Source organism: Lepidochelys kempii, chromosome 11, assembly GCF_965140265.1.
Source record: "Lepidochelys kempii isolate rLepKem1 chromosome 11, rLepKem1.hap2, whole genome shotgun sequence".
Classification (NCBI taxonomy): Eukaryota; Metazoa; Chordata; order Testudines; family Cheloniidae; genus Lepidochelys; species Lepidochelys kempii.
Window position 1 is genome coordinate 52731317 of NC_133266.1, and position 13800 is coordinate 52745116.

General features: G+C 36.8%; 1 protein-coding gene across 8 annotated transcripts in view; it reads left to right on the plus strand.

Annotated features, from left to right (window-relative positions):
• Positions 1–13800, plus strand: part of GLS (glutaminase) — a 165267-nt gene that overhangs the window by 88961 nt on the left and 62506 nt on the right. For 6 of the 8 annotated variants that reach the window (XM_073306201.1, XM_073306196.1, XM_073306199.1 and 3 more), the window contains 2 exons: positions 475–638; positions 9715–9773. In XM_073306201.1, the coding sequence (XP_073162302.1) occupies positions 475–638; positions 9715–9773 (223 nt within the window). Of the gene's footprint in view, positions 1–474; positions 639–1704; positions 1785–9714; positions 9774–13800 lie in introns of those variants that run through there. The other 2 variants (XM_073306203.1, XM_073306204.1) reach the window with 2 other exon arrangements.

The following is a 13800-nucleotide window of genomic DNA, read 5'->3' on the forward strand; positions in this document are numbered from 1 at the left end:
CTCATTACAGAGCAGATGTTTGCACTGAGACCCTTTTGAAATGTAAATCTTAATGCTTGAACGCAGGTCTGGAAGCTCAGATCCAAGTTGGATTGCTTTAATTATCTAGACACGAACAGGTGTATCCATTCTGGATGCAGGTTGTAGCTTAGTGACTTGAGCACAGGACTGGGATTCAGGAACTCCTGAGTTTTAGCTCTGACACAGATGCCGCTCTCTAGATTTCAGCAGCTCATTTATTTCGGTTTTCTTATTTATATGGTGATTGCCAGTGTTTGACTTCACTGTTGCCTTTACAGATGTTGAAAAACAAAATATGTTGAATTGATCAGAGTCTTCTGTTCTTTTAAAATCTAATTTAACAATATTGGTAGTGCAATAAATAATAGTCTGAAGAATTAGTGGAGCAATTAATCTTGGCACAGTGATCAAAAAAGGAAAAATATTAAATAATTTTATCTGTTTCTCTGCTAGGCATTCTGTTGGAGATACCAAAGTCCCCTTTTGTCTTCAGTCCTGTGTAAAGCCTTTGAAATATGCTGTTGCTGTTAATGACCTTGGCACAGAGTATGTGCACAGATATGTTGGTAAAGAGCCTAGTGGATTAAGATTCAACAAACTGTTCCTGAATGAAGATGGTAAGAATTAAATATTTAATAATGAGAATCTTCTACTTCTTGTTTGAGATCAGAATATCATAAAGGAAAATGCTATGTTTGTTTGTTTTTTGTTTTTTTTCAGTACATCAGATTTGTATCCTCTCACCAAGCCGATTATTAGGTTCAGTGCCCCCAAAATACTTTTCCCCCTGGAATTGTTTCACCCTTTGATTATAACAGTTACCAGTTTTGTCTCACTTCCAGACTTGGCATAGTAAACTTCATTGGGTTTTTTAATTGCCTATGTACAATTTTGTAAACATTAGTTATGGAGATTATTGTAAAGTACCTTTCATAATGTATGTTTTTAAAAAAATATTATGGAATTCGACTCTTTATTTCATTGAGTAAGTGGAGCTGGGTAGCTAGTCTTGCCCTCTGCAAAATGGTTTCTTGATCATAGAATGATGTGTTAAATTGATTGAAAGAAATGTGATTATGAGTCATCCTCTCCATTCTCAGAGAATTTGGTGCTAGTGCCAGATACAAATGCTGGTTGACGTCCAGATAATAGAAGCAGAAGATGGGACTGGCTCCCCACAGATTCTGTAACACTGAAAAAGTGTTCTGCTTCTGATTCAAAACAAACGTTGTTTGAAATAGTGTTTTTTTTTGTTTCACAAGAGTGTTTTATCTAAAATGATTCTGTATAATATTTTATCTAGACTGCTGCTGCATATAATAATACATAACCATAAAAGTGCTGTTTTTTAAAAACAGTGCTAAAATTTTGGAAGGATGACTCATTTAACCTTGGAGGAAACACTGGATTTTTGTCTCTGAAACAAATATTTCTAGTGGATCTTGCTCAGTAAGAGGTCAGACAAAATTTCTTGTTGCCATGGTACTGCAATTAATATTTAATAGAATTTGATGATGAAAGATGTAACCCTTTTAAGAACATTGTCTTTGTGTTGACGAATATATTTAATTCTTACATTTGTCATACCAAAAGATGAACATGAATTTTCTATTACTGAGATGTGGAAATTAGCATTTTGTTCCATTGTGCATAGTGTTTGGTTTTTTTTGTTTTGTTTGATAGTGTCCACAAATGCTGAGGTGCTGTACAAACATAAAGGAGGAGGAGCGGTCTCTGCCTTGGAAAAACTCCCAATCTAAAAAGTAGGGATGTTACTGAAAATCAGCCAGCTTTATGTTGTATCATCAATTTAACATAGTTCCTATTGCTGTAATGAGGAAAGGCATAGAAGTTACTTTTTTTTCTTTTAATACAGGTTTAGAACAAAAAAAATGCAGTTAAATAAGGAAATTAATTACTAGTCAGTTCATATTGATATAAATAGTTTAAACAAACGAGCAAAAAGAATTATAGAATAAGAGAATCTGTTTTTTTTAAAATACTCTACTGCATCAAATTAACTGAAAATGTATGGTATATATATTACAATGTTATTTTTCTGCTGGCTGACATAAAGCTAAGGACAGAGACAAAATAACAGTAAATTACAGAAGTTTGTCTGTCATAATTGAAATGCAAATCCATAGAACAGATGCTGAAAATCAGGAGCTAGGCAGACAGTGTAGCTGCATAGAAAGAAGGAATATTTTTTTCGTATATAATGTTTAGCTATAAATTAACCCATATGTGTCGTCTGGGTGCAGCAGAGCACCTGGCACACATTTGAGCTTTCTTGAACACATGTATTCATCTTAAATGAGCAGGTTTGTAAACAGAAGTTATACGTTGTATCCTTAAGGACTGGGGAGTTTTATATTTCTCCACCTATAATGCTAGTATTAAGAATCCCGCTTAAAAAAGGGACAGGGAAAATTGTAAGTAAAACTGGAAAAAAACAAAAACAAACAAAAACTCTCTTAAAAATGAATTGAACAAATTTTTCTAAGGATAAAAATGTCACCATTAAATGTTAAGGTATCTTAGAAACTTCAAGGGCATCAGGCTTGGCTGTGTCCCCTTTGGAAAACGGGCAATATCCTTTTTTCAGAAATAGAAATTTCTCATTTTTAGCTCTGCAGCATTGTGAAATATCCCACAAGCCTTCTCCTAAACCACAGGAATGAATCCAGAACTGACTGTCCATCCTGCATCTCAGACCACTGTAGTTTGTTTTTTTGGGGTGGGGGGGCACATTTCCATGACGCGCACGTGTGGTTTTTTGTTTTTAAACAAACAATTAATCTAGTTGCTTGAAGCAAATCAGGAATTTCAAGTGTTAGAATGTGTCTCTGGACTACATATTAATGGGCTGACTGTAGGTGAGATGTTTTTAAGGGACTACTGAATGGCTCTGCAACTTTGTCACTTGTCACCGAGTATATGGGTGTGTATGATATGTACCTATGTAGGCAAGACTCCTGGCACAGTTCAGTCTTTAATTATACACGTCCTTTGCCAATATAAAAGTGACTAATTCTTGGTAGAATTTTGTATGACTTGTTCGTACATTAATGTGCCTTAACTGTGCAAGAGAATGGCGAGAACTGGCTTACCTTTATACTTGCAGAGGGGATGTCCTTAGCTAAGTGTTGAATTGTGCTGGATACTTTGACATCCTTTATTAATCATTATAGCAGGTCAGTACATGAAATTGGTTGGAATTCAGTGCTTTGCATTAGACTCATAGACTTTAAGGTCAGAAGGGACCATCATGATCATCTAGTATGAAAAGCTGCACTTTGCTGGCCACAGAACCTCACCACCCACTCCTGTAATAGATCCATAACCTCTGGCTGAGTTACTGAAGTCCTCAAATCGTGATTTAAAGACTTCAAGTTACAGAGAATCCACCATTTATTCTAGTTTAAATCAGCAAGTGACTTGAGCCTTTTGCTGCAGAGGAAGGTGAAACAAATCCTCCCTCACCCCCGCCCGTGTCTCTGCCAATCTGACCTGGCAGAAAATTCCTTCCTGATCCCAAATATGGTGATCAGTTAGACCCTGAGCATGTGAGCAAGACCCACCAGCCAGACACTTGGGAAAGAATTCTCTGTAGTAATGCAGAGCCCTCCCATCTAGTATCCCATCATCAGCCATTGGAGATATTTGTTGCTTGAAGTTGCAGATCAGCTATATGCTATTGTAGGCAGTCTCATCATAACATCCCCTCCATAAACTTGTCAAGCTCAGTCTTGAAGCCAGTTAGACTTTTTTTTTCTTTGCCCCCACTGCTCCCCTTGAAAGGTTGTTCCAGAACTTCACTCCTCTGATGGCTAGAAACCTTTGTCTGATTTCAAGCCTAAACTTGTTGATGGCCAGTTTATATCCATTTGTTCTTGTGTCTGCATTGGCGCATCACTTAAATAACTCTACTTCCTTCATGGTATTTCTCCCTCTGATGTATTTATAGAGAACAATCATATCTCCCCTCAGCCTTCACTTGGTTAGGCTAAACAAGCCAGGCTCTTTGAGTCTCCTGTCATAAGGTAGGGTTTTCTGTTCCTGGAGTCATCCTAGTAGCCCTTCTTTGCACCTGTTCTAGTTCGAATTCCTCTTTCTTAAACATGGGAGACCAGAATTGCACATGGTATTCCAGATGAGGTCTCACCAGTGGCTTGTATAATGGTACTAACACTTCCCTGTCTCTACTGGAAGTATGTTGCCTGATGCATCCTAGGATTGCATTAGCCTTTTTCATAGAACAGGAGGACTTGTGGCACCTTAGAGACTAACCAATTTATTTGAGCATAAGCTTTCGTTATGCATCCGATGAAGTGAGCTGTAGCTCACGAAAGCTTATGCTCAAATAAATTGGTTTGTCTCTAAGGTGCCACAAGTACTCCTTTTCTTTTTGCGAATACAGACTAACACAGCTGTTACTCTGAAACCTTTTTCATAGGTGCATCACATTGATGTCTCATAGTCATCCTGTAATCAATCAGTACACCCCAGTCTTTCTCCTCCTCTGTCACTTCCAACTCAAATGCCCCCAGCTTATTGAAAAAATTCTTGTTGTTAGTCACTAAGTGCATGACTTTGCACTATTAAATTTCATCCCATTTCTGTTACTCTAGTTTACAAGGTTGTCCAGATTATGTTGTATGATTTTCTGGTCCTCGTCTGTATTGGCAATACCTCCGAACTTTGTGTCACTGCAAATTTTATTAGCACACTCCCACTTTCTGTGCCAAGGTCAGTAATAAAAATGTTAAATAAGATTGGTCCCAAGACCAATCCTCCATCATCAGCTTGAATCCTCTTAGAAACTCAACCATAGTTTTCACCTGCATTTCCAAACCTCAGATCTTCTCTTCCATCAGCTCTATCAGGCAGCACTTAATGAAGCTCTTCTCAGGTAACTGCTCCAGGATGTACATTCAGCAACTTCCACATCTGGGCATCTTCATTGTCTCTTCCAGTGCTTGGGTCACAGCCACTGTTGTTTCTGTGTCTGTCATCGCCTTCCCACCTAAAGTTCACTGCCCCCTAAGTACCAGGGGCTTGCCTCATCCTGCCTCCTCCAACAGTACTCCCACTCAAACTCCCCTGTTTACAGCTCTGTTTGCTGGATCTTGTGGATTGCCATGTTAGTGTTCTCTAAACTAGATTTTTTTTATCTGTAAGCTCCTCTGCTCCTTAACACTTCTTAACATGGTTTTGCTTGCGTGCAGAAATTTCACTGAGGTAGGGAATCCCATGGTAATTTTAGATGTAACAGTTGGCTTATTTTTCCTTTGGTTGAGACATTTTCAAGTGATCTCTAAGACAGAGGTTTGCCAGTTAGACATGATCATCCATAGTTTCATATCTAATAGTGTTATATTTTTCTCTGCTAACTTGGGATGCAGCCATGCAATCTTTAATTTATGCATGTGTATAACGTTACTCATGTACATAGTGTTTGTAGGGTTTTATCTTAAATTTTAGAATTAAGATTTCTTCATCATGTTTACTCATCTCATTACTACATAAGAACTAATATAGTGTCATATCCTTGGTATTGTTCCAAGTATGTAAGTGTCTGTAGTCTGAGCCAAAGGCAAAACGATTCAGCTGTTAGGTCTAAAAATTACAATAGTACACCAGCTCAATATTTATATGGCATAATATGCATATACTTTTAATAGGCAGGCAGTATTCCTTATCATACTGAAAATTGTACACTACAGGGAACCATGTTAAGTTCTATGGGAGTAGAAGTCTGTATAAAACAAGTTGGGATATTTAATGCTAATCTGATAATCATAAGTAACCTGAAGCATCAATATGATCTTTATTTAAATATAATATAATCTGTATGGATCTGACAATGGCTATGAAGTACACAGAGATAGTGATTCACACAGTAGTGAAGGTAGCTGAATTTTCAATAGTTCAGTATTGAATTTTCTCCATTTTGTCATTTATATCACAACAACTGTTGTTAATGTGGTGTTTTATGTTAATCCACTCTTTAAAAAATCCTGTCCATAATGATGTGAGAACGCTCATATAAGAGAAGACATTGTAAGTAGCACTCTAACAATAAAAAGCCAAAAAACTCCTTAAATCAAGTCTGTGGAATATACATTTTTTTCATTTCTTCTCCAAACAGTGGCAATTAGATGACTTATTTGGGCTTCCTATTTGCACAGTTTGCGTCTTCAAAAATATTTTGGTGTGTTCTGCTCATAATTCTTTGCATTAATAGAGTACCTTTCATTTAAGTATCTTAAATTGCTTTACAAAAGTGTGTATTATCCCTAATTTACAAATGAGCAAATTATTGCACAGGGAGGATGAGTGAAGTTTTTCCAAGATACTATAAATCTTTGTATTAGCTAAGATTAGTGTTTTGGTTTCTTAATGCCCTGGTGCTACATACGTGCACATTGGGATGTATATTTATAACTTAGGGCTTGTCTTCACTACCAGGGAGATTGACGCTGCTGCAATTGATGCAGCTGGTGTCGATTTAGAAGGTCTAGTGAAGATCCACTATATCGACGGCAGAGTGCTCTCCAGTCGACCCTGGTAGTCACTCTTCTCGGAAAGGTGAAGATAAGTTGACCAGAGAACAGGGTGGATAAAAATCAGTGATTTAAAAAAATATTAAAAATTCAATTTTTTTTATTTCAATTGGATTTTTGATAAAATGCTTTTTGAGGGGAAAAAAACCTATCTAAAGATAGTTTTAATTAAGCTACATTATAGCTCAAAGATATCTCATCATGGAATAGGGATTATAAATTATAATTCTGTAGTATGAGACAATATATTCATGTAATGTTTAAGAAAAGTTTTGTAAATGAGTTTCAATAGTTCATGGATTAGGGACCCAATCTTACGGGGTTCCAGGGGCTTCTGTATAGATTATTTAGGGTAATCTTTCTATCTACCCAATGGGACTCAGTGCTCAGTCTAGAAGATACCATCAGAGATGCTTAGTTTTGGAGTTCTCAAACTGGGGATTTGTGTCTCCAGAGGTAACATGCTTGTTAACAGCAAAAATGCTTTTAAATAAATAATATATAGAGGTGAGAAATAACAGACCTCAACTGTATTGTCCCTCTGCAAATTTGTGTAAATAGAGTCAATCCCTTACCTCTCTAAAACTACAAAGTTTCAGAAGGTTCAGTGAATAGAAGATTGTTGGGGGCGGAATAGATCTGGACAAGGAGAAGAAGTCTGGAGTTAAATGTGAGAAGCAAGGGACATGTGCTCGTTTTATTAAAATGTATTATGTTTGCTGTTGAAGAAAAACATCCAGAATACTTAACATTGTTGTTTTAGTTAAATAAAACAGTTTAAATGTCTGTCTGGTGGTGGTCTTCTAATACAGCGTGGCAAGAAATTCCTCCAAATATTAATGATTAACCTGTTGAATTGGAGATAGTTCACCTCCCAATGACTTCATAAATATCTGCTTCAATTACCTTTGGTAAATGAAATAACAAATCTGTCATTTATTTTCTGATATAGCTGTAAAACTAATCTGAAAAGTTTTCAAAATAAATCACTGTTTAAAAATTTATAGTGTGTACCTTCTAAAAATGAAATCTCTTTCTGAGTTGTAAAGAATATGTATTAAGGTTATAACAGCCAACAAGAATGCACTTTTATGTAGAAAACCATGATTAGAGTCTTTCTGACTAGTGATTTACATCAAATCCACCCAGCCAGAGAATATCTCCTGTCAGTGCAGCGCAGTGAAGAAGTTATTCACATAGCTGGAGTACCGTAACTTAGGTCGACTTATCCTGGTATGAAGACAAGCCCTTGCTTAACAGGAGCCATACTTATCTGTCAGTTACACCTGTTTGTACTTGGTTAAACACATGTTGTGGACTTTATGGAAAGCTTCTTTTGAAGGCTGAAAGTAAAGGCCTGGCTTGATCCTTGAGAGTCTAGCACTAAATGCTTACATGGGTCCTCTTGCTTCCTGAGTGAAAGGACTGTCTGTAGGACTCTCTGCACTCTTCTTCCTGTCTCTTCCCTTGTGCACCTGCCCAAAGGCATAGCATGCCTTTTATGTTTTGGGAAGTGTGACATGTATTTGACCTGAGCTATGATCTTTTCAAATGTACATATATTTATAGTCTGTGCAAGGGTTGACCTTTTTCTTTCTCTACTTGGAGTTTGCAAGCCAAATAGCTAGGGAGTCAACACAAAAAGGGCAGAAGGTCAGCAGAGGAAAAGCAACTGGGAAAACTGGCAGAGAAGAGATGGTGTAATTTGAGTTTACTAGGGGAAAGGTCTGTGTTGCATATGGAGTAATTGTATGGATGTAGGCTTGAGCAGTTATTCCAGCAATGCAACAGTAATGAACCATTAGAATAATAACTTCACTGTTGTACAATATGGTTCTCACTGAGGCTCCATTGTAAATACACATTCCTCCAATAAACAAATGACTCTTCTCCTATGGACTACTTATTTTCCCTTTGGGATGGAGATATTTGATCTGCACGACCATGCTAGAGAAAAGAGAATCCATCATGGATTGAGGGAAAGAAACATGCTTCTTATATGCTGGAATGTAAATATTGTACTTTATACTTTATGCTGAAACATAATATAAAACAAGCCACTAATGAAATTTTAGTTTGTACTGACTTCGCTAGTGCTTTTTATGTAGCCTGTTGTACAATACCCCCAGGGGTACGTGTACTCCTGGTTGAAAACCACTGCCTTACAACTACTTTTTGAGAACCATTTTTTTTAATCCATTTTTAGTATGGGCTCCACTGGTTTTGTTTAGTGTTAATTTTTATTAGAATGGCTTAGTATTTGTCTAATTCACGTCAGAAGCCTACGTATGTTATGTCAACTTAGTCTGTATGACACTCGGATTTAAAAATTAAAAAAAATAGGCTTTTGTTCTGTCCAGGGTATTAACATACTCACTTTAGAAACTAGTATCAGTAGTACATAATTTCTCTCATGAAATGTGCTAGTTAGAATAAATTTATATGAGCCTTCCCTGCATGGTTAGTGGGTTTATAAATAGTAGGAAGCTAACTGCATCTGCCTGTTAAGGATTTTAGTTCTCTTACAGCTAACTAAGAGATTCACTAGTAAAATCGACCATGCATGTACACCACTTGGGTTTGACATTTGCTTTGGAGACTTTGGGTTCATACATGAATTAATGTGTTGTTCATCCACCTGTTGTTTCCTAATATAATAGTTAATGTACGGATAATGGATTCATTATTCAGTTAAGACTATAAATATAATTCAGGACAAGTTAGGAATAACCTTTTCACATAACTGTTTCAGAGCACTGTATGTAGTAGAATCGTAACAACTGAAAATTACAAATTCAGAATGTAGAGGCTGCAGTGTTGTAAAGTCAGCTAGTGATGTGTCTCGCTTCATGGACGGAAATATGCTATAGGTTCTAGAGTGATGCATTTGTAAATACAAAAAAAATGCACTACATATTGCTCAAGTATATAAAGTTGGATTATAGTATTGTAATTTATTATTACAATCAAACAGCCATAGCTTCAAGAAACTTGTGTATAATTTTTACTCAAATATGTGTTGGCTGACTGATTTTTTTTTATTTTATTTTTTTATTTTGTTTAAAACAAGTGTGAACTTCAGCCCTAAGGATGTATATATAATTGAAATTTTCTTATTTCACAGACAGGCCTCACAATCCTATGGTGAATGCTGGAGCAATTGTGATCACTTCCTTAATCAAGGTAAAACGTTCACACTTAGTTTTGTTTTGAGTATTGCATTTGAATGCGGAAAATTAGCTTAGCAGTCAGTAGTGTTGTACATTTGTGTGTGTGTATAGATAAGCAGTCTAATTGGAATTTAGTAACTAGTGTACAGAAGCATGCAAACAAGCCGTATAACTTGCAAAGTATGCACTTCAAAACAACGGTAGTACTAAAACTTCCATTAATGAGATTTCTGGAAGAGACCATGATCTGACCCAGAGTCATTCGGTTGAAACACTGTTTACTGCTTCTTCTGTTTAGAATTTTATTTTTACTACTTTACCCATCTAGTTAGCCTCTTGTATGCTGAGTGAAGCAGACAAATAGATAAGATTGGTACCATCTCACAGAGAGATTGTTTAGTGCAATTTTGTTATGAGAAATGTCATTTAGTTGTCGTCAGAAGCTGAGTACATCCTCAGAAATGCACTAAATCTTCTCTTGCCGAATGAGAGAGAGTCACAAGTGTGCTCCTGGACTTAGTCTCCTATCTTGCATAAAAGTAAAATAGGTTTTTTTTCCTTCTGAGGTAAAATTAGAGTGCTTTACAATTTAGCTGTCATTTATAGGAGCTGCACAACTAAATTCCATGCTCTTATATTAAACTTGCCCATAATTAACCTTCTGTGTAGCTAAATCATTTATTTAGTAATTACTTTGTATTTATTATTACTTTGGACATAAAATGTCCACTTTCTCAAATAAGTGGTTGGAAACTCACAGCTATGCATGTTTCCATGAGTAAACATTAGATTACATAGCAAATATTGCCCTGTTAGGCCATGATCCTGCATAAATGCATGTTTGTTTTTGAAAGGCAGGATTTTGCCCTTAGTATGGGTGTGGAGGTGTATTGTTAAAGTTGTAAATGTAGATTGTATGCTGACTTACTCAGATCTTGTCTACACTAGACCTTATATCCGTATAACTTTTGTCGCTCAGGGACATGAATAAGCCACCCTCGGAGTGACGTAAGTTATACCGACCTAAGCACCGGTGTAGACACCGCTATGTGAGTGGGAGAGCTTCTCCTGCCAACGTAGCTACCGGTGCTCTTCAGGGCTAGAGTAATTAAGTTGAAGGGAGAGCTCTTTCCCATCGACTTAGAGCGTCTGCACTAGCAGCCCTAAAGCGGTACATCTGCGCTGCTGTAAGTGCTGTACTGCAGATGGAGCCCCAGTGTTAATCATACCATTGCTGCAATACTTAGAATGAAAATCTAGTTTTGCAATGGTGAATTGCTATCTAGAAGTTACTGACTTTTAGTGAATATTTCAGTCCTCCATAGTTTTGATGTGGAAAATTTAAAACTAGATTATGTAATTTTTCCAAGCATGACTTCTTAATTTCTGTTTATATTGTGTTCATTACATCTGGAAACTCATTTAGCCTCTGGTGTATTTCCTAGCTCCTGCCTGCGAAGTGTTAGTTATGAAAGGTTCTTTCTTATTTTTCCATAGTGAATTTCTGTTTTATATGAAATAAGGTGTAAAAATTCCTGCTTAAAGACCTTTATCTTTAATAGCTATAGGTGAAAGAAAATGGCCATAAGTAAGACAGGTAAATGTCATGATTTGTTTTTCTAAAGGTTGAGCATTGAAATTCACGTTGGTAATAGTGAGTTTTAAAATCTGCATTTGTCTAAGCTGTCAAAATGTCACTCCTACTATAGTGTCACTTACTGGCCATTGCTCTCTGACAAAAGCACAGTGTGAGACTATTTGGAAGACACCCGTGTAGAGTTCTTGATAAATGGTGTAGTTAAATTGATACAACAAATCTTAATATTAGTGCATGTAACTGTGATATTTGTTTTAAAAGTGCTGTGACATTTTTATAGACCAAATTGCATTGAACTGACATGTTTGGCTGTAGTAACTGCACATCTGATAGACACATACCATACTATCGCTTCATTATTTGTTTTCAGAGTGACAATATCTAGATCCTTTCATGTACTGCTTCCTCTAAAATGGTATTTAACATTTGAATAACTAATAATAAGTGTTACTTGCGGAAAACTACCGGTATATTCGGGATAAACAGGTACAAAACATTAACTAGTTATATTTTGTGCAGATAACCTATAGTCTGCAATTTAGCTCTCTTACATATGAATTGTGTAGAAAATTTGGATAGACCACTGGTGAACTTAAGTTTGGATATAATCTATATATACAGATTTATCATTATTTTCTTACACACTGCTAGATTAAAACCATATGGTGCCCTCAGTTCACATGCATTCACTATCATTGGGATCCATGGGAATTGCTCATATTTATAGAGGACCATGCATAGCCTTGGGAATCCAGCAGTTAAATGTCTTTTACATTATCTTAAATGTGATCAAATATATGAATCTTATAACATAGTTTTATCAAATGACAGCATGTCAAGAAGTATGGAGAGACTATTGCTATATTTTAAAATTCTGACCAGATTTTACCTTTTTGGTGAAACTATTACTTCAGTTACACTTAAGAGCTCCTTGATTTGATCTGTTAATTTTCTGAACAATTAAATTAAAGGTATTCTAAATATAAATAAAATACAGTATGCTGGATGTGTTAGTTTAAAAAAAAAAAAGTTGAGTGTTGCCTCAAAATTCTTGTGCAAATTATCATTTAATACCTATGGTAGTATGGGTACTCGTGGCGCGGAGAAAGTATCTCACGGTGAATTTTTCACTGGACAAAAGTTGTTGCTGACATAAGTATCTTAACACTTTTAAGGGGAAAATTTCTGCCCTTGGGATCACACACAGCACTCTGACTACAGTTGGAGTTATACATATCTTGGAAAAGAATACGAACTTAAATTAATTGCAAAACCCAATTACATATTATTACTTATTTACTGTTAACTTTCATATTGGTTTTTCTTACTAAGCATAACTACGTAATGTACTTTTTAAAAGCTTGCACAACACCAGTAATATACTGGTGTATTTAAAATTTGGTGCCTTAATTTCAGGCTCTATTCTAACTGTACTTACACCCCACATAACTATTTCAGAGATTTAAACCATGTAAAAGTGCTTTAGTTTTGGGGTTCTGAATCTTTCCTGCTGCTGACTGGATCTTAATAAAAAGGCTTTTAGACCATTTCCCCTCTCATTTATGATTAGGCAGCCACTTTCCCTTACATGCACAATAATATAACATTATTGTGGTAATTACAGCAATTGTTCACATGGAAAAGAAATTTTAGGAAAGTATTTATTATCATTTTAGCTGTCTTCAGTGAAATACAACACTTTGAAACATGGAGATACAGCACCATGTAACCAGCCAGTTTTTTGCAAACTACCAATGGTGCATTGTTGGGGAGATATATATTTATCTAGTATAGGTGACCCTGTCAGTTATTTGATCTGCTGTTGCCATCTGAGGCCTTGACCCTGATTGTCAAAGCTCCTAATTTGTAAGCATTTATCTATATCAGTGACTGCATCTCCTTTTGTAACGTACCAAGACAGCTGTACTTCTTTAGGAAAACAACACATGGCACCCAGGACAAACCTCATGAGAGCTTGAGAGGAAGAATGGATCTTTCACTAAGGGAGTGGGAGGACAGGATAGCTGTGGAAGGAATTGCCAGAGGAGAAGAAATTGATTCAGAATCTGACCACAGAGTAGGATTGCCAGGTGTCCAGTTTTTGACCGGAACACCCTGTTGAAAAGGGACCCTGGCAATTCTGGTCAGCACCGCTGACTGGGCAGTTGAAAGTCCAGTTGGGTTGTGGCTGACAGGCTCCCTGTCCCAGCTTCTCTCAGCTCCCAGGAAGCAGCTAGTATGTCCCTCTGGCTCCGAGGCATAGGCCGGCCATGGGGGCTCCATGTGCTGTCCCTGCTGCAAGTACTGGCTCCGCATTTCCCATTGTCCAGGAACCGTGGCCAATAGGAGCTGTGGAGACGGTGCCTACGGACAGGGGCAGCACATAGAGCCCCCTGGATGAACCTATGCCTAGGAGCTGGAGGGATATGTCACTGCTTCCTGG